This window comes from Lissotriton vulgaris, chromosome 2_1 (genome assembly GCF_964263255.1).
Source record: "Lissotriton vulgaris chromosome 2_1, aLisVul1.2, whole genome shotgun sequence".
NCBI lineage: Eukaryota > Metazoa > Chordata > Amphibia > Caudata > Salamandridae > Lissotriton > Lissotriton vulgaris.
Window position 1 is genome coordinate 2,041,606,925 of NC_141687.1, and position 26,928 is coordinate 2,041,633,852.

The following is a 26,928-nucleotide window of genomic DNA, read 5'->3' on the forward strand; positions in this document are numbered from 1 at the left end:
AATATTGTTACAAAGTCACCAATAAATGCAAGATTTAAATGGTTACCGCAAATAAGTAGTTCAATCAGTTTAAAGTCATTCAAACAAAAGGGGTGGGCTGGCCCGGCCTCTCCCGGCCCGGATGGCAACAGACGGCCCGCCCTTTGCCCGGGCTTAGCCCGGCGCCCCCAGCGCGCGTCCCGCGACGCGGGGCTCTCCTCTGTTCTTAAGCGCCTCCGGGCGCGGAATGAGCGTGAACGGCTTCCTGCCGCTAGGACACCTGGGACATGTAGTCCCCCCTCTCTGCGGCCGGGCCGGATGTCAGGAGGCTTGCGGCGGCGGAGGGAGACCACCCCCGGGAGCAGGAAGCAAAGTCAACGCAGGTACGTTCTCCCCAAGGAAGTCAAATCAAATGGCAGTAGTGGTACAACACCCTTCTGCTACTGTGGCTTGTGTTGCGGCTCTTTTCGGCCTGCAGCACAAGCTGGAATAGTAAGTGGCATGTTTCCAAATGACTACATGTCGGCCGGTTTCCATCCCACAACGAACCCCATTGTAATGAGGCCCTATAACTACCTACTAGTGATTGCCAGAATGATATATTCAATTTTAGTCCTTCAGAGGACCGATTCGGTACTCTCTCCTTGGTGGGGGTGCATTTCAGCCAGCAGGAACACGCCAGTAAATATTTATTATAACAATTACTGTCACCGAGTCATCAAAGATTAAAATACACTTGTGGTAAGCTTTCATTTGCTGTTTTTATTATTTACAGGTACAACACCCACCACTGACTCCTTAACACCCTGAAACTGTCATATGCATCATTAACTTCTGCTAAGGTGTTTGCCCGCATTTGTGCTTGATAATCTTTTAAATTCTTTCAAGCGCTAAGAAATGCCTCTGTTTCTTTTCTTGTTCCGATTGTCGCAGTGTTTGTGTTTCCACTTCATTGTTTTGTTTTCTTAGTGAATATCTAAACTATTAAATATCTTTGTCCAGTTGGACAACAAAATACAGATCTCGTTGCATTTCTATATTAATTTCCCAACCTTCTCCTCCCTGTGAGGGACCACTGTGCATATAAAATACTAGTTCCCAAGGTCCCTGACCTATCCAATTGGGTTCCCTAGTCTACATATAATATGTAATGTAGTTCTAACATGCAATGTGTGATGCAGTGTTTTAGTCATGCAAGTTTAGCTCTCCTGTGGTTACCAACTGCAATTTGAACTTTACATTGTAGTAACAAATGGGTGAATGTGTGTTTATTAGTGCAGTTGTAAAAAACATGTTGTTGGACCACATTTATAATTTTGACTGCCATGGCGTAAATGTTTTTTACACACACTCGGTCACACACACTTTCACTGTCTAAGACATACGCACTTGCTCTTTCTCATACTTTCACCCACTCTTACTCACTCTGCCTCTCAGGTTAGGACAGAAAGAGAGAGATTGAGAGACAGTGAGAATGAATGTGTTGGGTAGGGAGGGGAGAGTTAAAGAGCAACAGTCATGTGGAGGGATAGCAGGAGGAGTGGGGGGGAGCGAAAAATCACGCCTTTCAATTCATCCTGTGACTCAGCTCAAGTCTAAAGGACAGATGCCATGTGGTGTGGCGTTGTCTATAATGGAGGATTAAGGTTTCAGGTGGCAGCAGGCCAGGAAAGAGCAGGTTAGTGTTCCTCTTATGTATGTATATTATGCATGCGATACAATAGATTTGTGAATGTTAACTAAAACTTAGAGCAACATTTCTTAACACATGTCTACCATTTCAACAACTTTACATGGCAAAATAATCAGCAAAATTCGGCGGTGGACTTTTTTCATGTGTCAGTTCTCCACACGAAATTGTCTCAACAATAAGCTGTGCACTGCAGTGAATTGTTACTTTTTATCTCTCTTTATGCATATTCTTATTGGAGTATTTTTCTGAATGTTCGGATCAGCTAGTCTAATGTGCCACTTTAATGGTACTTTCAATGAGACGTTAAGTGCTGCTGTCTGCATCACATGGCACTGGAGCAGTGAATAAAACTAAAAGGCTAAAGCCCTTTTCCTGCTGGCCTCTTCTTCGTACTCGAGTGTATCTCGAATCGCTCCAATTTCTTCTTGGCAAAGGTCGTGGGGTTACGGCTTGCTGATCCGTAAATTGTCATTGCAGATTGAGTTACATCTGCACCTGCTGAATTTTTGTTGACACCGATTGTAGGTTTCTGCCACGATTTTTAGTTCCTTTTTTTAAAAAAAACGGTTTTTGTACACCGCAAGATAGTTACGCTGTGGCTTGGAAAACGTTTCAAGGTAAAACAAGCATTTACAATGCAATGGTCTCGGCATTATTAAAGGTAGAGCTATTGGCATTGCTCAGGAATTTTTTTTTCTTTTTTTTTTAAATATAAATAAATGGTATTGTCATTTACAATGGCAATAGGTGAGCATTAGAGAGTATTTGCGGACACAGAGCCACACACACACACACACACACACAGAGCCACGCACACACACACAGAGCCACGCACACACACACAGACCGAGCCACGCACACACACAGACAGAGCCACGCACACACACAGACAGAGCCACGCACACAGAGGCCCTGCTGGCTTATTTACTCTTCTGAGGTTACAGTGCCCAAAGTGTGTACATAAACCCCGACTTCCCAATGTCCTGCTGGTTTACTTATTTTTCTGACGCCACAATGTCCTGGTTGGATACATAACCCTCTAACGCAGAGGTCTTCAATCTGTGGGGCGCGACCCCCAGGGGGGTCGTGAAGTCCTTGGAAGGGGGTCGCAGATTCTGTCAGAGTGCAGTTCCTGGCTTGGGCTGATCGAGGGTGCTCACGGTGGCGGCCTAATTCACACCGAGGTGTGAAAAACATCAAAGCCTCATTAGCAAGTAAAAGGTCTTTTAAAGACCTGTCAAGTACTCGGGTGTGGCTCTGTGTGTGTGTGTCCCTGAAGCCGTTTCGAGCTGGGGGAGGAGGGGAAGTGGGGGGGGCGGAGGGGGGCTGGGGGAGCAGGCTGTAGTGTAGCCCTTTGAAGTCAATGGATATTGCGCGCCTGGAGCTGTGGGTCCCGTGACACGTCCCCCGCCCCCAGCAGTTGGGCACAGAGATGCCCTCCCATGATCAGGAAAGAAGGAAGAAGACGCAGAGAGATACTGACCCCCCTTCCCACCCCATGAGAGAGGCACAGAAAAGGTGGGTGAATGAATGATGGGTGGATGGATGGATGTAAGGATGAAGGATGGATGGATGGATGTGTGAAAAGGTGGGTGGATGAATGGTAAATAGATGGATGAAAGGGTGGATGGATGGATGAAAGGGTGGATGGATGGATGAAAGGATGGATGGATGGAAGGATGAAAGGGTAGATGGATGAAGGATGTATAGATGGATGGCTGTGTGAAAAGATGGGTGGATGAATGATGGGTGGATGGATGAAATGGTGGATAGATGAAGGATGTATGTATGGATGTAAGGATGAAAGGGTGGATGGGTGAAGGATGAATGGGTGGATGGATGTATGGATGGATAAAAGGTTGCATGGATGAATGATGGATGTGTGAAAAGGTGGGGGGATGAATGATGGGTGGGTGGATGGATGAAAGGGTAGTTGGGTGGATGGATGATGGATAGATGTATGGATGGGAGGATGAAAGGGTGGATGGGTGTATGGATGGATAAAAGTTTGCATGGATGGATGAATGATGGATGGATGGATGTGTGAAAAGGTGGGTGGATGAATAATGGGTGGATGGATGTAAGGGTGGATGGGTAAAGGATGGATGTATGGACGGAAGGATGAAAGGGTGGATGGATGAAGGATGGATGGATGTGTAAAAAGGTGGGTGGATGAATGATGAATAGATGGATGAAAGGGTGGATGGATGGTGAAAGGATGGATGGATGAAAGGGTGGATGGATGGAAGGAGGAAAGGGTATATGGATGAAGCATGTATGGATGTATAAAAGGTTGCATGGATGAATGATGGATGGATGGCTGTGAGAAAATATGGGTGGATGAATGATGGGTGAATGGATGGATGAAAGGATGGATGTATGGATGGAAGGATGAAAGGGTGGATGGGTGAAGGATAGATGGATGAAGGATAGATGTATGGATGTAAGGATGAAAGGGTGGATGGATGAAGGATGAGTGGATGGATGAAGGATGAATGGATTTATGAAAGGGTGGATGATATATGGATGGATAAAAGATTGCATGGATGAATGATGGATGTGTGAAAAGGTGGGGGGATGAATGATGGGTGGATGGATGGATGAAAGGGTGGGTGGATGGATGTATGGATGAAAGGGTGGATGGATGAAGGATGGCTGTATGGATGGGAGGATGAAAGGGTGGATGGATGCATGGATCAATAAAAGGTTGCATGGATGAATGATGGATGGATGTGTGAAAAGGTGGGTGGATGAATGATGGGTGGATGGATGGAAGGGTGGATGGATGAAGGATGTATGGATGGATGGAAGGAAGAAAGGATGGATGGATGTGTGAAAGTGTGGGTGGATGAATGATGGATGGATGTGATGAGGTCTAACAGGCGCATTTATGGTTGTCAAAAGTTGATGATGAGGAGTACCAGTTTCTAGAAACTTTTGTCGGAAGGGGGTCCTTACCCATAAAAAGGTTTTACAAGGGGGTCTCGGCATCAAAAAGTTTGAAGACCTCTGCTCTAACGTAATAAGCTACAGGGATGTACTTCTCTTACCTGACAATGTCCAAATGTTTACCTACTTATCTGACGTCACAATTCCATGGTTGTTTGCATGACCCCCTGAGACCAATCCTCTGCTTCTTGACGTAACTTGTGATATCACAGTGGACATGTTGTTTGCACCACTGCGATCGCAGTTGTCCTGGCTCTGCTGATGCCCTGTGTAAACACAGATCTAACCGAGAAAAGCTGGCCATGGGTGGCAGGAGTGGGCCGGGTTCAGTCCAAACTACACACACAGAGTTGGTTTAATCAGATGCCTCATTTGTGGAAAGGACTATCGGTTTCCATAACCAGGGTCGGTGGGGGGATCGCCTTGAGGCACTTTGGTACTGATTATGGACTGAGAGCTCTGGGTCCTAACATTCTAAACTGCGAATGTGTCAGCTCCTCCCCCACCGTACCCGAACTATTCAGGAAAGTGCAGCGCGAGTTAAAACCTCATTCCTGTACAACCACTGGCCTCTCCGCATAGACTGCTAATGGTGGCACTAGCTGACCTCTTCAGGTGCAAGGAAGGTCCAGTGCTGAGTAAAGGCCTCCTTGTTTCAATCTACTTGACAGGGAGATCTAGACAACCATAGTCTATGGTTTACATAAGAGAAAATATGTAGATGTCCAAATTCGGAAACGCTGGGAGTTCTCATAATCTGCCTTAACCCCGCCCCCACCCTCCCACCATGTCGGCAGTCACTCTCACTCATGCTGCCACTCTCACTCATGCTGCCACTCTCACTCATGCTGTCACTCTCACTCATGCTGTCACTCTCACTCATGCTGTCACGAATACTGCATTTAAATGTTTCAGTAATACCCCGCACAGAATACCCCATACTACAGGGTGTGTTCCTTACTGGGTTTTGTGCTTTCCCACCATTACAAGTTTCTCCCTTGTAAAATCGGTTCCAGGGCACATGGAAAAAAAACATCACAGTGAAGACACCAGAGGCTGAGGTCCAGGAAAGTAAACGGTTCATTCCATAAGCTATATGGCATACAAAGTCGGCTTGAATGAATCATTAACCGCACGCACCCAGGTCTTATAAACGCCCCCTGCACACCCCCAGATCAAAAAACCATGCGCACCCCTTTTATAGTAAGTAGTCAGATCAAGTCAAGTAACTAGTGACGTTTGGACATGTGGATTGAAGAGCTGGCACGCAGTTTGGATGAGAGCAGAGTCCATCCATACAGTACTTCATTGTGTCTTTCAAAGCCAGTTAATAAGTTACTCCTCGGCACAAAGCTGAATACCTCCTTAAATGCCTTATTGTGTTTGCATTTAAGTTGAGAGGTTTTGTTCAAACAGTCGTGTCTTACTTGTCTGCCATTCACGCGCCCTGTTTTGTCTCTGAAAACTCCGCTCGTCATCTCTGTGACGCAGTTGCATTCCGTAGAAGTGGGCGGAGTGCTGCGGGGGTGAGTGACAGCCGCATTGACTCTTGAGAACCATGAAGCACGGCTTTTTACTGAGGCCGGGCGTTACTATGGCAAGACCACGGCGAAAGGCAGCTTAGGTGCCTCTGCAAGTCATAGGCATAGGGGTCAATCAAGGAATTGGCCCATCACCTGATACTTGCTTGAACAAAGCCCATGCACGTCCGTTACTTTTTCTTCAGGAATTCGTAGCTACCGTACGTATAATATCCAAAGAACATTTATTTGAATGTACGTTATGTTTTGAATTTCGGGGCGGGGGGTCTGACTTTTAGAACATTGTTCCAAAACCCAAAGCGTGGGGTATATTTCTTTGAATATATAAGTCATTCTGCTTCCCACCTGGCTGTACAATTAGTGCACACGCACGTTGCCCATTGTCTCCAGGTTGGAATTGCGCACACAACAGACATTTTTAAGTAGTGCTTGTCAAAGTGTTAGTGCAGAAGATGGCAATGCCTGCACATATATCATGCCGTGTTACAGGTCGTTCACATTTTTATTTTGGCTTGCAATACCGTGGTTAGACTTTACTTTGTGCTACATGGTGCTATAAAATATGAAGTATACATCCCACAAACAATTAAGTGCAGAATGTGAGTACTGTTACCACCTATCGAAATTCTGAAAAGGTATTCAATTGTTTCATTGAGGAAGTGATCAGTGGGCATTACATCTAAATGGGAATTTATTTTGTTACTCGTGTGCAAGCCTCGGTGACCATAGAAAAGGAGAGAAAAGGAGCACTAAAAACAGCATAAACGGGGGCAGAGGCAGAGGCTCGATGCTCACCTTCACTGCGGTTAAAAAAAATGGCGGCCGGCAACTCTGAAAATTTTCGGATTCGGGACCGTGTTTTGCTGTTTTGAGTGACAGACAACGTCACTGTCTAAAGAACAGCAAAACTTACGCCCCCAAATCCGAAAAAGACGGAGCTTCTTTGGAGGGACGGCTCTCTCCTCCAATGGCTGCCCTCCAGCCAGCCAATGGAGGAGAGACGAAAAGAGAGGCGGGATAAAGCAGCCCTACTAAGTAACAATAATTCTCCGGACTTCCGGTCTTGGCCTACGGCCAAGCCCTACGGTCCCTCGACCTAAAAAGGATCAACAGTCCGAGAACATGTATTAGCAAAGCCAATACGTTTGGGCTTGGCAAACTAGTGTGATGGTTAATTTTATGTATGATTCATTGCAAGCATGTTACAGAAATAAAAATAAAAAAAATCCCAAAAACATACTGCTACCTCAACATGGCCCCCATATCCTTACAATAAATATTTTGCATTAAAAAAAAAATCCATTGGATATAGTTTTATTACACATGTATGGGTGCTGCCTAGCAAGCAGGTTAGTTAGAACAAGTATAGAAATCCTTTTAGTTGTAGGGCACATAACAGGAAATATGTTTCTTATTGGTAGAGAGTGATGATACTTTTTACTTTGCAATATTGTAATTTGTAACCCAAGGATAACTAAAATACAACTTACATTAGCAAAGCCAATAAATCTGGCTCGCATTTTCAGAATTGAGCCAATCGAGAAATTTGGAAAACTAATTTTCTTCTCTGTAAGCCTAGGCCATCGGCCAGTCAAAATCAGGTTTTTGCTGGAACTGTATTCCCATTCGTTGTGGCAAATGTTTGCTGAGATCTTACTGGCAGTTTCTGATGAATTCGGGCGGACCAGGAGCATTTTCAATTTGCAGATACTGCTTTGATGTCTATTCTAAAGATGAGAGATCTGCAGGTAGAAGTATCCACATGAAGAGCAAGTAAATTTCCTTTGGGGTGTGGGGTACATGGCGGCTGTCAGCTAAGCGGCCTCTGGCGGCCAGTCCTTGGGTGGGTTCTGACCTCTCTTAGGGGTTTCCCATGCCTGCTAATGACATGAATTGCATGCCCTACCTTACCGACTCTCCGTGTTGACTGGTGCCTCTTCAATTTTGTTGTGCCTCTGTTTTTTCCGTCCCTTGTATCCTGCCTTTGTACTCCGCCTGTGGATGGCTCCGGAGCTCTGGAAAGAAACGCCGGGCCTACGAGCTCCGCGCTGTGAGGGCGCAGCCGAGAGTGGCGCTGAAGCAGGATTGCCTGCTTTCTGGCCCGGGTCCCGGGCGGCAGAGTCAGCACCGTAGCCCTCCAGGGGGAGGTCTGGCTGCGAGTGGCACATGACGGAGGAGCCAACCCCCCAGGTAGGGTGTGGAGCTCTGGGACCGAATTTGGAGTCTGTGAAGGGAGGTAAGGATTCTTCTGGTCACTCATATGTACTTGGAGGGAAACAGAGAGATTGCTTATACTGCTGTCTGCACTGCTGACTTTGGAAGAGGAGGGGTGGCCACCTATTATATGGAGCAAGGAGGTGGCCAGCAAGCACCATCCGCTAAATTGTGTAGGTACACCCTTAGAACAAGGGCTGTACAGCACCCCTCCAATATTGGACCCCCCACTCAAGATACCTCCCCTCCAGTCATCGTAAATCTGTCAAACACACAAAAGAAGGGAAGTGGAGAGGGACCAAGAGGGGGAAGGTCTGAAAGGAAAGGAGAAAGAACTGAATTTACTGTTTGCACTAAAGGGAGAGGTAGAGGGAATAAAGCGTTGGCCCCCAAAATAAGGATTACACCCTCTCTGAAATCATATTATAAAGTTCTTACCTCCCCTAACATTCGGGTCTCTAGCAACGAAGATACTAGTACTAGTACTACTAGCAGGACGGAAATAGACAAAACCCAGAATTCACTGATGACTATGCCAATAATTACCCCGGAATAAATACAGCCTTCCTATACACCTGTAGGTACTGATAGCATGGCAGAGGCTCCGGTGGCAGGGTTGTGCAGCCCCCAGGTATCGGTACATCCTGCGATTCCAACCTCAAACAGCTTCAGTGTGCTTGAGTTACAAGATGCTCTTCCCAGTCCTTGCCTAGATTCTATGCAGCAAGCACCATCTCCTCAACACCCTTCTGCATCAGAACCATGGTCAAGGTCCTTGGCTGACATTCTTTTAGTACTCCAGGATGAGATGAGAAACGGATTCACAGTTTCGGAAACTAACCAAGTGGCAATCCAGGCATCATGTGCAATCATGGCTCAGAAGTTGGAGGAGGTATCTCTAGGAACAGCCATTTTCGAGCAGGAGATTCCTAAAATCAAAGAAGCACTTAAAACCTCATCTGGGGAAATGGCTAAATTATTAAGCCAAAACAAGGAAATGAACGATGACTTGGAAAGATTGGAGAACCATTCTAGGAGGAGCAATTTGTGATTGATGAATGTTCCTGAGGACCGAGAAGGCTCTGATATCAGGGGGTTTGTGATCTCATTACTAAAATAGATGGTCCTAAAGAATTCCCCAAATCTAGATCTGTCACAAGAAATCCAACGGGTGCACCGAGATCCCTACAAAAGAAACCCAGCAAGACAAAAACCCAGGAAAATCCTGATCAATTTTCACACATACACAGTTAAGGAAGCAATTTTATCAACAGCACTTAAGGAAGGCACTTTAACATCTAGTGCCTTCTCCAAATCCTTTTCATTTAATATCAGGTCTGATATCTGCCATCTCCCACAGCACAAAGGCAGAGGGAGATGGGCAAACGTATGGTGAAACTAAATAAACTAGGTTCCTAGCTCACTTCGTACCATGTGGAACAACCATATGTACTTGTTCCGTTCAGCTGAGGAGGCAGATGAGCTTATTGAAAAAATTATGAAAAGTGAAGAGGTGTAGGGTTGAGCCAGGTGAAATAAGGGAAGCCCCGAAGGCTCAGAGGGGTCAGGGAAAGAAAATGACTAATTACTTCTTCTAAGTTTGGCCCGAGGTACTGTAGCCGAATAGGCTTATAGCCTAAATAGAAGGGAGGGTTCCCCAGGTGTTTGTTGGGGCACTTGGGTGGGATGAGGTGGGGAGGACGGATGGGGGAGCATGGGGTGGGGAGCAGAGGGAAAAAACTCAAAGAATTCCATAATTACCTTTTCAGTATCAGGCGGTCTGCTCTGGTTTCTTATCAAGAATAGAAACATTGGGAAGGTTTCCCCTTATAGGTGAGATCTTGCAAGGGGAGTTGGAGAGCTAAAGTTCCTCTTGTGGAATATCAATGGTTTGCGATGCCCCCGAACACAGAGATTGGCAATGAACTATTTGGAGCACAGCCCTGCACAAATATGTCTAATCCAGGAAACTCATTTGAACCACCTGGAGTGCCGTTCCGTATTTGCAAAGTACCCTTGGATAACACACTTTTGTACCTCAGAACAGACAGTCCACTGCAAGGGAGTGGCTATCCTAACTAAACAAGGGGCGGGGTGTATAATCAAATCAATAAAAACTGACTAATCAGGGTGGTGGTTAATGGTTAAACTAGATTTCGGAGGGCCGGAGTTGATATGTGTTTCTTTTTATGGTCTTCCTATTGATGACCCCTCTTATTTATGTAAGCTCCAACGGTCTCTGATGGAAGTAGCCTCCCCTATAATTATTGGAGGGGAATGTAATGTGCTCTTAGATCCTTTTAGGGCCAGATCCAATCGGAGTCACTATGTAGGAGCACCTTGGTGCGCCAAGCTTTAAACAACATAATGCATGATTTGTACCATAAAGATCTATGGAGGGCTAAGCTGGGTAATAGGCAGGGCTTCACTTTCTATAGTAAGAAACCTGGACACCCTTCCAGGATTGATTATGTCCTGATCTACAGGTCCATTGCCGAAGATAGGACATCAATAGTTATCCAGCCCAGCCATATATCAGATCACGCCTTTGTATTTTCCCTGGCAGGAAGCCAATATAATGTAAGACCTAGATGGACAATTAAAAGAGCTATCCTAACTGACCCAGAGATAGCGAGAGAGGTTTAAGAGGTTTCTAAAAACTATTTCTTGGATAATATTGGTTCTAGGTCTATGGACTATGTATGGGAAGCCTTTAAAGCTTATTTGAGGGGATATCTACATAGCCGTATTTGCACTAAGAACAGGGAGGAAACATTCGAGACACGTAGGCTGGAAGATAAAATCTCTCAGTTAGAGGCAGAAAGGATCCGGCTTAACCAGGGGGCACCTGAAAGTATATTATTAGTACAAAAGGACTTAGATGATGCCCGCCAGGAATTTAGAGTGAAGATTGACCAGAAATGCAAGGCACAGTGGATGGCAAAATCCATGCAGAACTTTGAATATGGTGAGAAGGCGGGAACACTTCTCCCATGGAAAGCTAGAGCAGACTGTGAAGGGATTAAAAATGTATTAATTATCAATGACAATAGGGAAAAATCGAGCAGATTGGTGGACATGCAAGCTCGGTTGCTTTCAATATTTTCTGAGCTGTATAAGCAGGACATCATACCAAACTCGGAGATTCTTAAGAACTGGCTGAGGGAGAAATCACTTTCGACTTTAACAGCTGAAAGTAGAAAACACTTAGATGCTCCATTAAATGAAGGTGATATCAGAGAGCAAATTGGTAAAAGCAGAAATAATAAGGAGAAGGGACACTTCTCCTATAATATAATACTTTTGCTAGAGGAATTGGTTCCCGTTATGGGCATCTTATTTAATTAGCCTATCAGTCTTGAGGGTAGGATACCTAGGTCATGGAAAATGGCAAAAATAGTGCATATTTTGAAACCAGAAAAGGATCCTTTAAGAGTTGATTCATATAGACCGATCTCTCTGCTGAATGCCAACTATAAGTTCTTTATGAGCATTCTAGCAGGGACATTGGCCCAAAATCGCTCCACAGTTGATTAACACAGACCAGAAAGGATTTATTCCTAAAAGATATGTACAAGAACAAACCCAACAGTTGATTGGCAATGTCCATCTGGCTGTAGCTCGATCTGAACCGTTGGCCGTAATAGCTTTAGATGCGGCCAAGGCGTTCAATAGAGTTTGCTGGATATATCTCTGGGAAGTGTTAAGGACAATGGGCTTTGGGACCATTTTTATCTAGACTTTGATAAATTGCTATCAGGGGGATTCTGCTAGAATTCTAGTAAACTGGGTTTTAACATCTTGCTTTAATATCTACAGAGGAACAAGACCGGGTTGCCCCTTGTCCCCTTTATTATTTAATGTGTATATAGAACCCCTGGCACAAGCAATCAGGGCAGATGATTTGATTAAACATTTTATATCTCACCAATATGTCAGCAAGGGCGCACTATACGCAGATGATCTGCAGTTATACACACATAATTCCGCGGGGTACTCCCAAGGGTGGAAGGTCTGCTAGAGGAATTTGTATTATTGTCGGGCTACTTAGCAAATACTGCCAAAACCGAGGTGATGTGTTGGAATGTCAATAATTGGGCGGTGTAAAACAAGCCAAGAATTTAAATATCTGGGCATAATAATCATCAAGGATATTGAGAAAATTCACAGATACATTTAAAAAGGATCATAAAAGAAGTCGACCATCTATTAGCTAAGTGGAAGAATCTTCCTTTAATGATATATGGTAGGGTTAACTTAATTAAAATGATTATGCTTCCTAAACTAACTTACCTTTTTAATGCCATACCCCTTACCTTTTCAAAATTGGACGTTAGTAAAATCCAGAGCAAACTTACGAGTTTTATCTGGGCTTATAAAGGTGCCAGATTGGCTTGGAAAAAATTGAGGCGGAGGCTCATTAAAGGAGGGTTTCCCAGATATTAAGTGGTATTGTATCTCTTTTCAATTTAAAAATATCCGGATGCTACTCACGAAACCGGATGAGTCATCTTGGGGTAGGCCTTTGGCTGAGGTAAGGTTGGATGGGGGAGAAGGCTTCTTATATAAATTTCGGGCACCAAGGTTTTTTAAAAGGTTCGGATGAAAGTACTAGAGGCTGTACTTAGTCTGTGGCATAAGATCAGAAGGAGATCGGGGATAGGGTATTATTCCAAGTTTGCACCAATTTGGGAATCCCCCGGGACCCCGGAATGCCTTAAGGACTGTCTCCCAACATCAATCAAAAGGGTGGGTATTGCTATATGGTCAGAACTGGTATCATCAGAGGTGGTTCACCCATGGGAGATTTTAAGAGCTAGGATTGGAAATGGTCTCTCCAGATTCAAATATATGCAATTATGCTCTTGGTGCGAAGCAGAGAAGAGAGAAATACATGGGGACTGGGATGTGGAGCAATCCTTTCAAGACGTTACACTTAAGAGCATAGAAATCTCCAAATGGTATATGAAATTTTCAGAGGAAGAGGAGAAGGAATGCCCCTCACAATACTTCAATACTATCGGTACTATCAAAGAATTATATGAACCTTCTTTGAAGTTGCTATATAAATATGTCAAGCCGACAAATCTTAAGAAGAATCATTACTTTGTCATCAATCGTTTATACTATACTCCTGCTAGGATAGACAAGTTTGCTCCACTCTCCACTCCTATATGTCCAAGGTGTGAGTGCATCAAAGCCAATGATCTTCATATCTTCTATGAGTGTCCCAGACTTTTTGCTTTTTGGAGAGGAGTCGATGAGGCTCTGAGTGGAATCTTTGGAGAAAAAATCACTTTAAATTGACTCTTGTTTTGTTTGGGGACGATGGTAACAAGATGAGTTATATACACAGAGGTTTACTGTTTTATCTTATACTGTTAGCATAGAGGGAAATTTGTTTGAATGGAGAAACCCTTTGCCTCCTAAACCTGAAGACTGGGTTAAAGCTGCATCTTAAATGGCTCGATTAAACCAGGGAAGAGAGAATGAGAACTTTTTGAACATCTGGAAGGCCTTTGCCATGTGGGGTAGAGGTCTGGGATTAGTATGACTACTTTTGGCTCCTCTCGGTCCTATGATTACACCAAGCCACCAACAAAGGGGAAGGCCTGGTTCCTGGCACAGACCATTGCGAATGCAGTTGCCGTGGGACGCACAGGTCAGATGGGCGGCTTTTGAGGAATTGCAAACGCATACATGGTGAGATGAGGACAAGCAAAAAAAAAAAAAAAAAGTACATTTCCTTTGGGAACTCTCTTTCTGGTGGATACTCTATCTAACCATAGATTCCTCCCTGCTCTCCAACCTCTTCGTTCTGTTAAATGGTCTTTTTTCCATCTAAATAGGTCCCAGTTTAGAAATCTGCTCGCTGGTGCTTTGGATTAATGTTGGGCTTTGCAGGTTAAAGCATGGACAGAGTTGAGAAAGAAACTGAGGGTGGTGCCTATATGCCGCTCCATCATTTCTTGCATCTTGGTCTGAATTCATTGCGGTGCTGCACAGTGCCATCCACTGGGCACAGGAGCATTGCTGTTTAAAATCAGTATCCAGTCTGACGCCTGGGGGTATTCTAAAGGTGCAGAATCTGTGGTTAGATTGAGTAGCCACTATAAAGATGGTTATCAAAGGTAAGTCATTTGTTTGGGGATACATCTAAATAGTTAGTATGAGGGCAGAGACCCAAATATGCTGATGATGATTTGGATAAACGGTTGGTGAGGAGGAATACATTTACGGCAGCTGAGTGCCCAAAGAAGACTGGTCTGCAAGTTCATACTCTTTGTACCAGTTCACGATGGTTATCATCCTCAGTGGTGCCGTTCACACCATCCCACAGCTTTGACTTCCTCTGTTATAGGTCCATGTAAGGTTGTGGCCACTCAGAGCTCCAAATCAGAGGATTCATTGTAATTGTTAGTCAGTCACACTCGTTTTTTTCTGTTTATTTTTCAGTAATATGTTAAGACTGATTAGTAAAACTTCACATACCTTATGCACTGATAACTGTTTGATGTCAGTTATAAATAGAACTTGTCAGTCCTTTAAACACAGAGACAGACTTTGGGGATCACCCTTCATGGATGTAGCAACTCAGCAAGAAATTACTGTGCTCTGAGTGAGTGAGTATGCACTTGTAAAGCTCATGGCTACCAAAGGCCTCCTAGCGCTGGAGACTAGCATAAAACTAAGGCAAAGCAGCCGGCTCAGGGGATCACATATGGCTTTAGATGTTTGCGGAACCGTAAATGGTTTCGCTCGAGCCGAATATGGTCCGGCAGAAGGTTCCAGCACCTCGCGGCAATAGTGGAGAAACGCAGGCCACCACTCCGCAATCTGTTCACTCTGGGAATAATGGGAAGATGTTTCTTCTCAGAGCGCAGGGACCTTTTAGGAAGATACTGGGGAATGATGGCACAAAGGATCGGAGGGGCAGTATCCGAGAGAGATTTGTGAGCTATGCACAATGACTTGAATTGGATTCTCTCGGCAACTGGCAACCAGTGCAGAGAGGAAATGTGCAGTTTAGTAGATTCCCGGTTGTGGACCTGCATCAGAAGACGTGCGGCACAGTTTTGAAGTATTTGAACTTTTCTGATAGTCTTAACAGGCGCACCTAAATAGATCTCATTGGCATAGTCCAGCCGAGAAAGAATCAAGGCTTGAACAAGCAGTTTCCTGGCATTGAAAGGCAGGAGTGGTAGACCTTTCTTATCATTTTGAGAATGCCATAACAGGCGCCTGCTACTTTACTCGCCTGTACACCAAAATTCAGGTTGCTGTCCAACCAAACCCCAAGACTTTTGATATTGTCTTTGGGGAGAGGCATAGAACCTAGGCAATTTGGCCAAAGGGCACTGGGATCCAAGTTGATAGGTTTCCCCAAGATGTCAGCATAGGTAATGATCCTAACTCCAAAGGGCTTAACTACATCGGCCAGGGGGCGCATATAGACATTAAAATGCTTGGGGCTTAGGGAAGAGCCCTGAGGCACCCCACATCTCAAAGGCATCCTATCTGAGACGACATTGTCTTCAAAGACCTGGGAAGACCTTTCTGAGAGGAATGACTCAAGCCAATTCAAAAGCATACCCGTCACCCTGCATTCTCTTAGTCTTATTACCAGGAGCTGGTGGTTAACCGTATCGAAGGCCGCGCTAAGGTCGAGTAGTATAATAGCTGCGGACCCTCCGACATCAAGAATTTTCTGTGACTCTTCAATAACCACTAGTAAGGCCGTCTCTGTGCCTAGGTTGGGTCTAAAGCCAGTTTGCGAGGGGTGTAAACAATTATTTTGTTCTAGAAATGTAGAGAGAACAGAGTTAATGTATTTTTCGCTAATTTTGGCTACCCGAGGCAAGAGTGAGATTTGGCGGTAGTTCACGAGGACCTTTGAGTCCATGGATGGTTTTTTCAACAGGGCTCTGACCATAGCCCGTTTCCATGAGGCGGTAACAGTCCTGGTAGAAAAGGAGGTATTAATAAGTTCCAGGATAACAGGAGCAATAGCATCGAGGACCTTATTAAGGACAGTGGGGGGAGCGCTATCACACGGGGCAAAGTAGATTTTTAAAGTTTTTATATCCATGGGGGGGGATTTATGTCAATAGTGGGGACAGGGAGTTGGGTAGGGTATTCAGACAGGTCGGACGCTGTTGGCATTGCTAGCGGGTAAAAGGTGGAGTAAATGTCTTCAATTTTCTTATGGAAAAACAGTGCCAAATTATTACATCTTTCATCTTTATCCTCTGAGGGTAAAGGGGGTACTGGTGGTTTCAGAAGGGACTTAGTGATTTTAAAAATTTCCCGGGGGAATTGGCAGCAAAAAGTATTTTCTTTCCATAGTAGTCAGATAGAGCAATTCTAATTTCTGTCTTATAGGCTCTAAAGGCAGCTCTGTATTTAGTTTTTTCCCGTTGTGGAGAACCCCTTTCTCCAGTTTCTCTCCGAGCGCTTACACACTTGTTTCATTTCCCTAAGTTTGGGGGGAGTACCATGGTGCAGAATGCTCTACTTTTTTGCTGGATATTCATTTTTTTGGAATTAGGGTGTCCAGTGAAGTCTCCAACCACTGGTTGACATTAAGGCTGGCAGCTTCCGGGTCGCTCCCGAGAGCCGGCCTCGTATTATTCAGAGTCGATGCCCACGAATCTAGGGAAAGTTTGGCCCAGTTCCTATTCCACGTTTTTACCCTTTCCTGTGGTTGGCCACCTTCCTGAAGGGGTACAAAAGGGGATGATGGACGGAGCGTTTGAGCAAATCAAACACTCACCCCCAGTCAACTGATCTGGGTTTAATCCATCACCATTCTTTAGCTCACTCAGCCACCCCAGTTCAGACATGGCCAAATGCAAACAGTCTGACCCTGTGCCTCATGGGAACAGTCCAGCCCGAACTGCCAGCCATGTCTTCCCTGGACCGGAAACAAGCATCCTGGGACCAGTTTCGGATTCATAATCCTCATCAGCCAGGCTATCTTGAATCCAGTGGCCAAGTGAGCAAGGGACTCACGTCTGAGCATACCCTGCCAACTTAGGGCGAACAAAGCGGTCGCATCACCTACTCCTTAAGAGGAGTGGTGAGCGTGGAGGGCGTCGCTGCTAGACTGCCGCCTCCGAAGTGATGAAATTCTGCCTGAGGTCCCCCCGGAGCATTAAATAGAGCTCCCTACTCCCTACTCGACGTGTGTGCAAATTTAGCAAATGTGGTGCCCCCGAGCATTGAACACAGCTCCTTTCCCCTAACAGTGCAAGTAAGCAATCAAGAATTTACATTGGTAAAAATCGGTTTTAAGCCCCCAGCCGTCATGCACTACGGTGGGCGTGTGCTGATGACGGCTGGGGGCCGTCATAAAGCCGCCCACTCGCGATTCTGCCGCGCAGAATCGCGGCCGCGCCCAAGGGGTTAAAATCACAATATCACAGGAATTAAAAATAATTGTGGATCAAGAGGGGTTTTTTCTGCTTTCTATGCTCTGTCCACTACGTTTTATCAATTGAATTGTCTACCGTCCTAAATTTGAACATTCTGTACATGCATTGTTAAATAAATGAGCATTGAGCAACTTATCAAGTTTACTTTCAAGGAAAGCATGTAGTTTATAGCTTTATCCAGCTCATATTTTGTAGAATGAGCTATGGTGGAAAATATAGTAAATCAACAGCTGTCTCTAAATGTAATGGCATAGTGTCCTATGTCCCCACGAGTTACGATTCCGTTCTCTTTTGTGCTTCCCACAGCTACCCTTTGAGATCCATTGAGGGTCGTATACTACCGCACACACTGCGTTTTGTTTTAACAGTGTTTTAATTCACTTTCCTCCTTACCACCGCTTTGATTGTTCCACCTTCACAAGACAGGATTTGTTTCATACAGCCCTGAATTTTTAAAAAAAACTTTATTTAAATCACTTAAAACCCAGACAGGTTAAATAAGCAATTGTAACCTTTGAACCTTAAAAAATATATATATTTTAGAAATATTAACCGTTGGAGCATGAGCTGCCACTTATTTTGCAAGCGCATCATTAGTAGTGGGACTTCCTTAAGAAGTGTCTTTTTGAAATAACAAGTGAATACATCACCCTGCATTCCTAATATTGTGTGAACTGTTGGTATATACCTTAAGGTAGGCGTTTCCTCTTTTAAATGATGGTCTGTGGTTAAAAATAGAACGCATGACTAATGCACATCATACATATGCACGGACAGGTTTTAAAGTCTGAAGGAATTCACAGTACGCCTTAATAAGTTTTAGCTGCATGTGAATTGCAGCGTCTTAGGTGTGGTAATGTTTAACTTACTAGCCTTCGGAATTCCACGCATTCTCTTCTGGGCTTTAATGGAGTTAGCTCTTGGTTTCAGCCGGGCGCTCGCTTTGATTGTTCGCCCCTTCTGCGACATGAGGGCTTTTCTCATTCAAAGAGTCGGTGCTTCCGTTTTGAGTTCTTGTGACGCCACCGGTAGTTGGTAAGGCTCGTGAGATGTGAACGGCGTGCGCTCCATTGATTTTTGACCCTGTTCCGGTCATTTTCAAGTCCAAGCTCGTATGCTCACGAGGTAGTGGGTATTACAGTTTTTTTTGTTGTTTGCATATTTATATAGCGCGAACTCGACCCGAAGGTATTGGAGCGCTTTACATAAGCATCGTATTTACATTACACATTCAGGCACGGGGATATTAAGGGATTTTGCCCAGAATCACAGGATGTGGACGCGACCCCGAGGTCGAACCCTGGTTTCCAGCACCAAAGTAGGCAGTCTAGCCGACGGACCACATCATCACCCTCTTATCACGTAAAGTGATTATAATGTTTGTTTTTGTTGCTACTTTTACCCCTTATTGGAAAATGTCGTCCAGTTGTCCCTTGAGCACATGAGACACAGACATAACTAAAGTTCGCAGCATTTTGTATACATTTATTGTTTGAAGATGAGCATGTGCTGTATTGAAGCTGCTGCATCCCCACGCCTCTATGAAATCCTTGCTGAAGCTTTGGAGGAAGATGTGTATTCAATGAGAGGCTCCTTAATGAACGTGAGTATTGACAATATTGGAATTTATACGGAATTGTATAAATCTAGCGACTCAGTAGCTTACACATTTTATTCTGAACCAATGTACTTCAGCATATTCTTTGTAAGTGCCCTATTTCTCTTCACTTTACGTTTGTGAGTTGCCGCAGCTCAGCATGGACAGTGTGATCTTTGTTGTAATTGAAAGTCAAAAGTTCAAGTTGCATTGCACTTGATTAATAATATGTTGTGTTACATACAGTTTTTATTTTATGTTATATGTTCTGGGGCCTAGGTCATACCTCATCATTTTACAGCAGCTCTGGTGGGTGAGATTTTAGGATGTTAACGCATTCATGCCACCACTCAGTTTAAAGCAGGATGTTACCGATTTAAAAAAATAAATAAATATTTAAACCCACAAATTACATTTCATATTTGAAGCCTTCTGTTTACAGCATAATTTCTAGAGCCATGTAGTATTTTTCTCAAAATATAATTGGGCTGGTATGTTACATTCATTGCTCGATTGTGAAGCTAATCGTCAGGAGGCAGTCTCTGGTCGTTCAGTGTCAGAGCTTCGAAACTAAGCTCTAGCACAAATCAGGTATAAAGGGAGACAGGCAGGTGGGCATCATCACCCTCTTCCCCCATGGGAAGGTGTGCTAAGAGCTGTGGCTTAAGCCAGAGGGTTGTTTCAGTTCTAAAAATAGTTCGAAATTACAAAAACAAGACTGAAAACACATTTACATGGGGGAGTAAAGATAAATTGGCATATAGAGTGCAACCTGAATTCTTTACCTTGCGTATATTCGGTTGAGTTTTGTGCATTTAGTATGAGTATGCTTTGGTATGGCTTTCGGTTAGACCAGGTTCGAACCAGATGGGAGATCCCTTTCTTAGCAAATCTGAGACCTTCTAATTTTGTTTGTTTGCAAGATGCATAATGTAAGTTTTTATACAATGCTATTGTAATTTTTCCGTTTGTGGAAGCGTGAAGCCTGTATGTATGAGTTGCAAGGGGAAGAGAAGAATTTCCCAAAAGCGCACATATAACTGCGCAGGCACACATACACCCCACCTTCTTTAGTGGGAGGCGATTAAGAGATGAATAACAATTAAATAATGTGCTTAACATTATTTCAAATATTTTTTTCATTCTCTGATCTATTGGGCACATTTTTTATAGCCATGTTCTTCACATGAATAACGCTCTTTTGTACCAGAACATCCCAGCATAATTATGTCGGTGTATTATATGTTTTTCAGAGTGGTGTGACATTTTTTCTTGACACCTACATCTTAGCTTCAGCGGGATTTGTATTCTTTTGCCAAACTTTTTTCATGCAATAAAATACCAGCACCGCCGTTATAAAAAATGATTATATTTAAGCGGCTGCATTGTTGGCCGTATTGATCACTTCAAATAGGCAAATAGTCTTTAGCTAAAGGTTTGTATTTTTTGGGGTTATATCGCAGTCCACACAATTTACCAGCACCTCTTCCTCATGGGAAATTAACAGAGTCTTTGGTGGGCTTACCATTTGGGTTTCAAAGCCCTCATGGAGTCCGAAAGCTAACGTTTTAAAATTATTGAAGTAGTATGCATAATTGATTTCTGATCCATATTAGTGCCATTGCCTCATATAAAATAGATTTGACCAAATATATGAAATACAACAAACTATTACTGACCAAACTCTTTTATACTTATTCATGGAATCACTAAAGCCATGCTTGTGCTAGGAATGGAAACTTTTTTTTGAATTTACAATGCATTTCGAATTATTTTTGTTTGTCTAACAATTGACTCTAAACTATCCTATATTTTATACACTGAAAATATGATAGTTCTTATTTAAAGTCAGGGAAAATTTGTGCTGGCTGCCACTCCAATTTGGGACTTTTTTTTTAATTTCGAGGAAACTATGCTAAGAAATTGGTGTGCAGGCCTAGTGGCCAGCATGTTTTAAAGAGGAAACACCAGTTTGGAAAAAAATGATGAATTGCAATGAGGCTCCTTACTGCTTTCATTCCACCCATAGGGAGGTGTATATCTGAAAGAAACAATTAGTTATAGATTCCTTACCTTAGATTTACCCCCAGACGTAAGACTGGATCCTGAAAGTTTTTTGTCAGCAGTACCCATGCGCGTCTGAAGGTGGCGTCGGTCGACTCCGTGTCCGTCGTTGGCGTGGTGGTCGCCAGGATGAAATTGCAGTAGCTGCATAGACGCCGCCCTCGCGCGCTGATGTCAGTTCTTTCTTTTTGCGCACCAGCAAGCGCAGATCTGGAGAGAGCGGTACCCCCAGTTGCTTTTTGACTGACTTTTTTTTGCGACTTTTGTCGACTTCGTTTTTGAGTCTCAACCGACTCCTGGTGCACAAGGGATGCCCTGCTTCAAGGCATGCGGTCCTGTACCCGACTGATGTCGGTGACGGATCCGCACCACGTGTGCCTCTACTGCCTGGAGTGCGACCATGACCCTAAGTTGTGCTCAGACTGCCGAACCATGGTCGAGGGACCGTTCACGGAGTCATCATCACTCCTCTTTCAAGTCTTCGCACTCGGGTCAGGTAAGTCGAAGCACAAGAATAAGTTGAAGAAACACCTTCCAACGCAGGGGTACTGCTGACAAAAAACATTCCGGATCCAGTCTGACACCCTAGGGGTATTTGTAAGGTAAGGAATCTTTAATTAAACTATGGTCTTACAGATACATTGTTACCGAAGGTAAGTAACTTGTTCAACAAGCACATTGAAAGTGCCTTGGTTTTTGACAGCCTCCTTTCATGTAATAACAGGCGATATTGCTGGGGTCAGAGACCACCCTCTTTCTGAAAGTGACATGTTATGGAATTACCTTAATTTTTGGGTTAAAAATAATGGAGTTACGAGCTTTTAGACCGTCTCGGTTGTTGTGACCTTCATTCAGAAGAAATGAGACGTTCCTCGTCAATGAGTAGGTAACACGTACTAAGGAAACAGAAATAATTAATAATGTTATACACACTTGATGCATATGTTCATGTAAATATATATGTCTTAAGGTTTAGAGAACTGCTTTCCCACACATTGTTTACCAGGTAACTGATTCTGATCTCTCTGGTTCTTTATATCAGCTCAAACAGTTGTTGACTGACCTTCCCCATGATCTGCTGGATGACAGCAGAGACCTTTCGTCACCAGAGTTGAATTCTTCTGATTGTAGTGTGAGCGAAGTACCCAGTGGGTAAGCAGCATCATTACATTTGAGTATTACTAACGTTGACGGATGAATTATGTGATTAGATTAATGTCGATTCGAGTAACTTTTGCTATTGTATAAAAATGCTCTTTATAGTCTTTGTAGTCCTTTGTTCTGAAATCCTGATGTGCCTCTTTTTACATATTGCTTAAGGGTCCTAAATGCCTTTTGTCTGTCTCTCAAACTGTTGGAGTAACTCACTTTTGCTTCCATGCATCATCTCTGCTCTTCTTTACCCTCATCATGCATCTCTCATCCCCTTTCATTTATTCCCATTATGAATCAGTGCATGCCTGTTCCTGAAGCATAAACATCTTCTCCCTGCTCTCTCTAAACCCAGTATTAGCACTTTGGTGTGTTGTCAGCAAAGAATATTTGTTTAACTTAAAAGCTAAAAGAGCACCTCGTTTTCCCATATGCTGTGCAAATAACCGTCTTTTCCCTCACCTTCCACTTATACTTGTTCTTGCTTCCTCTCCATCCTTTTAACATTTTATTTTGTTGTGATCCGATACAAAAAGCATCTTTTTCACCAGCTAATTGTGTTCCTTTGAACACACTTGCAGTGATGAAAGAAATCGTTTTGACCCAATCAGCATCTTGCTTGAACCTAGAATTAAATGTGATCAACATTTTAACAGTTTCACTTTAATTAGTTAAAACTATAGTTTGGATCCTGGTCTCACTACGATGATTACCCATATGTGATGAAAGTAGCGTACATGTACCTGTAACTGCATTCTTTTTCCCACCAGTGTCTTAAACCTTCTGCTGTACACGGAATACTACATTTATGTTAGTAAATCAATTTTTATTTGCAGGAATCAGACTATTATTACTTTTCACTCATTGACCTTTGTCCTCTCTCCAAAAACACTGGGACCTTCTTTATCTGAATTTACCTCCTTTCTATAACCGACATGCAACAAAAAATTATCTGTCAAACCCTCTGATAGCTAGACGGACCAGTTTGTCCCTTCCGTGTCAAGACTGCCTTTGTTGCTACGAAGCACAACATTATAAACCCCTCTTTTCAGAAAGTAATACCCAAACCGCTTTAGAAATGGTTCAGGCCCCCTGACACTCAAAAAATCACATTATAACTACTGCCCACTCACGTCTGCCTTCTTCCTGGAAAATTCACTTGAAAGCCACATAGCTTTGACATTTAACGACTACTTGTCAAAGCACAACATCCTGGGCAAACAACAGTCTGTTTTCAGCCACCGTGTAGGACCAAAACAAATTGTACAAATATTGACTGTACAAATTGTGGATAATGACATCCATATTCTGTAAAATCAAAGCACTTCCTGGCAAAATTAAACATTGAAGGCGACCCCACACTCACCAGTACTTTAAGAATGTGAATGTGCACAAATGGGGCAGCAGACAATTGGTTTACGTCATTCTTGCATAACTGAGCTCACCAAGTTAAGATGACTAACCAGAATTCTTACCTGCCTGATACCATATGGAATGCCCAAAGGCTCCATGCAACCCCCTGCACCATTTAAAGCTTACCTTGAGCTGCTATTGAGGCTGGCTTTTAACATGTTGGTTTATCATTCAATGAATACAAGGGTGAGACCCAACAGTGATTTCCAGAGTCGCACAGAACTAGATATTTTAATTTTATTTTTGAAAACCTATTTTATTGGATTTTATATCGACATATAGCATACGACAATGAGTACAGCATCCATATCCGGTAAACATGTCCCCAATTTTAACATTAATTCCCTGTAATCCCCCCCCCCCCCCCCCAAACCCCCTCCCCCCCCTGTTCCGTTCGATGGTGTGGACCTGTTCAGAGTTCTGCAACATATTGGAGTACCAGCTGTACAGAAAGCTTTGCACATCAGTATCATGGTTCGATGACCACACGTACTAGTATCATTCATTCTCCATCATCCTCTATCTGGGAGTCCCGCAAGGCCTGAGTCAGGGCCTCCCAAGCTCTCGCCATCTCTAAAGCCTTATCATTATCAGCGCGTTTAGCCTGCCGAAGCCGGACCACACTCTCACATTCTGCCCATTTACAGAACTCCAGACGCCAGCGCCTGCTCGAAGGGCCCGCCCCTGATTTCCAGTGCCAAGTTATCTCTCTTTTGGCCAACAATAAACTCAAATCAATACATTTGGTGGTTATTTTCGTTTTAGCCTTGTGCGGAAACCAGTGTAACAAGCAGGTAGCCATATCGTAATCTAGGTGTCGGTCAGTTATGGTATTTAACAGGTCCCCCACTTCCGTCCAGTATTCCCCAATAGCAGGACAAAGCCACAGCATATGATCAATTTCCACCCCTTGCTCCAAACACCTGGGACACGCCGCATTGTGGACCTGGAAATATTTCTTAATCTTGCCCGGGGTCAAATAAGCTCGATGTAGAATGAAAAACTGTATCTGTTGGAACCGGGTATTTCTACTCCCCTTCCATGCTCTCTTGAGAATGTTTTCCCATGCCGTGTCTGGAATCTGGCGCCCTATGCTCACCTCCCATTTTGCTTTCAGCTCCCTCAGCGGCTGGAAACCATCTTGTAGCATCCGAGATTGGAGGCACTTGACGGCCGTAACAGTCCCCGCTGCCATTACTACGTATTGACAAGCCAATGCTGTAGGTGGCTCCACTTGCCCACCTCTCCAGTGTCCCCGAATCGCGGCAGCAACTGCCGCATATAGCAGGAAGCCGCCCTCCGGGATGCCATACACATCTCGCAGCGCCTGAAAAGACAGCAGTTCCCCATTCATGTACAGATCCCCCACCATGTGGATGTCCAACTGTTCCCAGTCCTCCAGGGGTGACCAATCTCCTCCATGTGGCAGCGCCGTCAACATACCCAAAGGGATTTCCGGCGCGTATTGATGCGCAACTCATGCTCTACGTTGGGTTCTGTTCCAGCACAGCCTCAGGGTTCGCTCCTTTCCCGTCAGGTCCCGCATAGGAAATTTCTGCTGTAGGACAATGTAAGAGAGGACATGTCGTGGTACTCCTTGCCCACGTGTGCTTTCCGGACCTCTGAATTCCTGCGCTATGCACTGTCAGAACCTGCAACTGTGCCGCCAGATAATAGAGCTCAAAATCGGGTACAGCCAGTCTGCCATCCTGCTTAGGCCTTATCAAGGTAGTCGGTGCTATTTGTCTCCTGCCCTTGCCCCACAGAAAGTCTATGGTCCATGATCGTAAGTCTCTAAATAGGTGTGTTGGGATCCAGATCGGCAACGTACGAAAATAATAAAGCAATCTGGGAAGCGCTACCATCTTAAGCAGAGCTATCCTGCCTATTACCGATAAAGGGAGTGTCGACCAGAACGCCATAAATCCCTTCAGGGCTTTAATACAGCGTCTCACATTCCCTTCCAGCAAGTCCACGGTGTCATGATAGACCAGCACCTCTACACCAGGGCGTCCCAGGGCTGGTAAAGCATAATTTCTGGTGGTACTTTGGACGTAAATTCACTACAATCCTAAGTCACCGAAGGAGACCCCCAGAAACAGATCGCTAATCACTGTATGCAACATATGCCTACTCTCCCAAAGGGAACCATTGCTGCGGATAGACGCATTTAAATGTAAAATTCACTTACCTATAAAATTTCATACTTTAGAAAGTACTTACTTGGTATCAATATTTTTATAAAAATACAAGTTATTTTTCTAAATTGATCTTCGATTTATTCATGAGCGTGTGTCTCATTTATTAGGTCGAGCTCTCTCGACCTATTGTCGCCGAGTTGCTCCTCAAGGGAGATAGACCATGCACGAGCGCCGATTGCACATCGTTGACGCGCATGCCCAGCCCCCCGGAGCCGTGCACATCTTTTGCTCCACATTCCACATTCACAGCGGCAGCCTCTCACAATCACGCACGCACACAGCCACACGGAAGCACACACACACACACACGTGCGCGCACACACGCTGACATACGCACACGCTGACTCACACACACACACACACACACACACACACACACACACACACACACACACACACACACACACACACACACACACACACACACCCTCCCCCCCCTCTCTGCCCCCCACCCACTCACCTGGCTCTTTCCGTGTGTCCCTCTCCCTCTGCAGCGGGTCAGTGTAGGCAGCAGGCAGCCTCGGAGGTCGGCGTGTCTTCTCCGGCGATCCGATGTGCACGCTCACGGCGACGTGCGCTCCCACTGCTTTCGCGCCCGGTGATCCTCAGCGTGTTACATCACCATTTCCGCAGTTGCACCAACCTGACCAAAAAGCACAACCATTGACGTGTGGAGCGTGGTCAGCCGATG

General features: G+C 44.4%; 1 protein-coding gene across 1 annotated transcript in view; it reads left to right on the forward strand.

Moving 5' to 3' along the window:
* CEP152 (centrosomal protein 152) overlaps nucleotides 1-26,928 on the forward strand; it is an 804,909-nt gene that overhangs the window by 112,529 nt on the left and 665,452 nt on the right. The window contains exon 3 of the mRNA XM_086958276.1: nucleotides 22,514-22,623. Coding sequence (XP_086814402.1) covers nucleotides 22,514-22,623 — 110 coding nt within the window. The remainder of the gene's footprint in view (nucleotides 1-22,513; nucleotides 22,624-26,928) is intronic.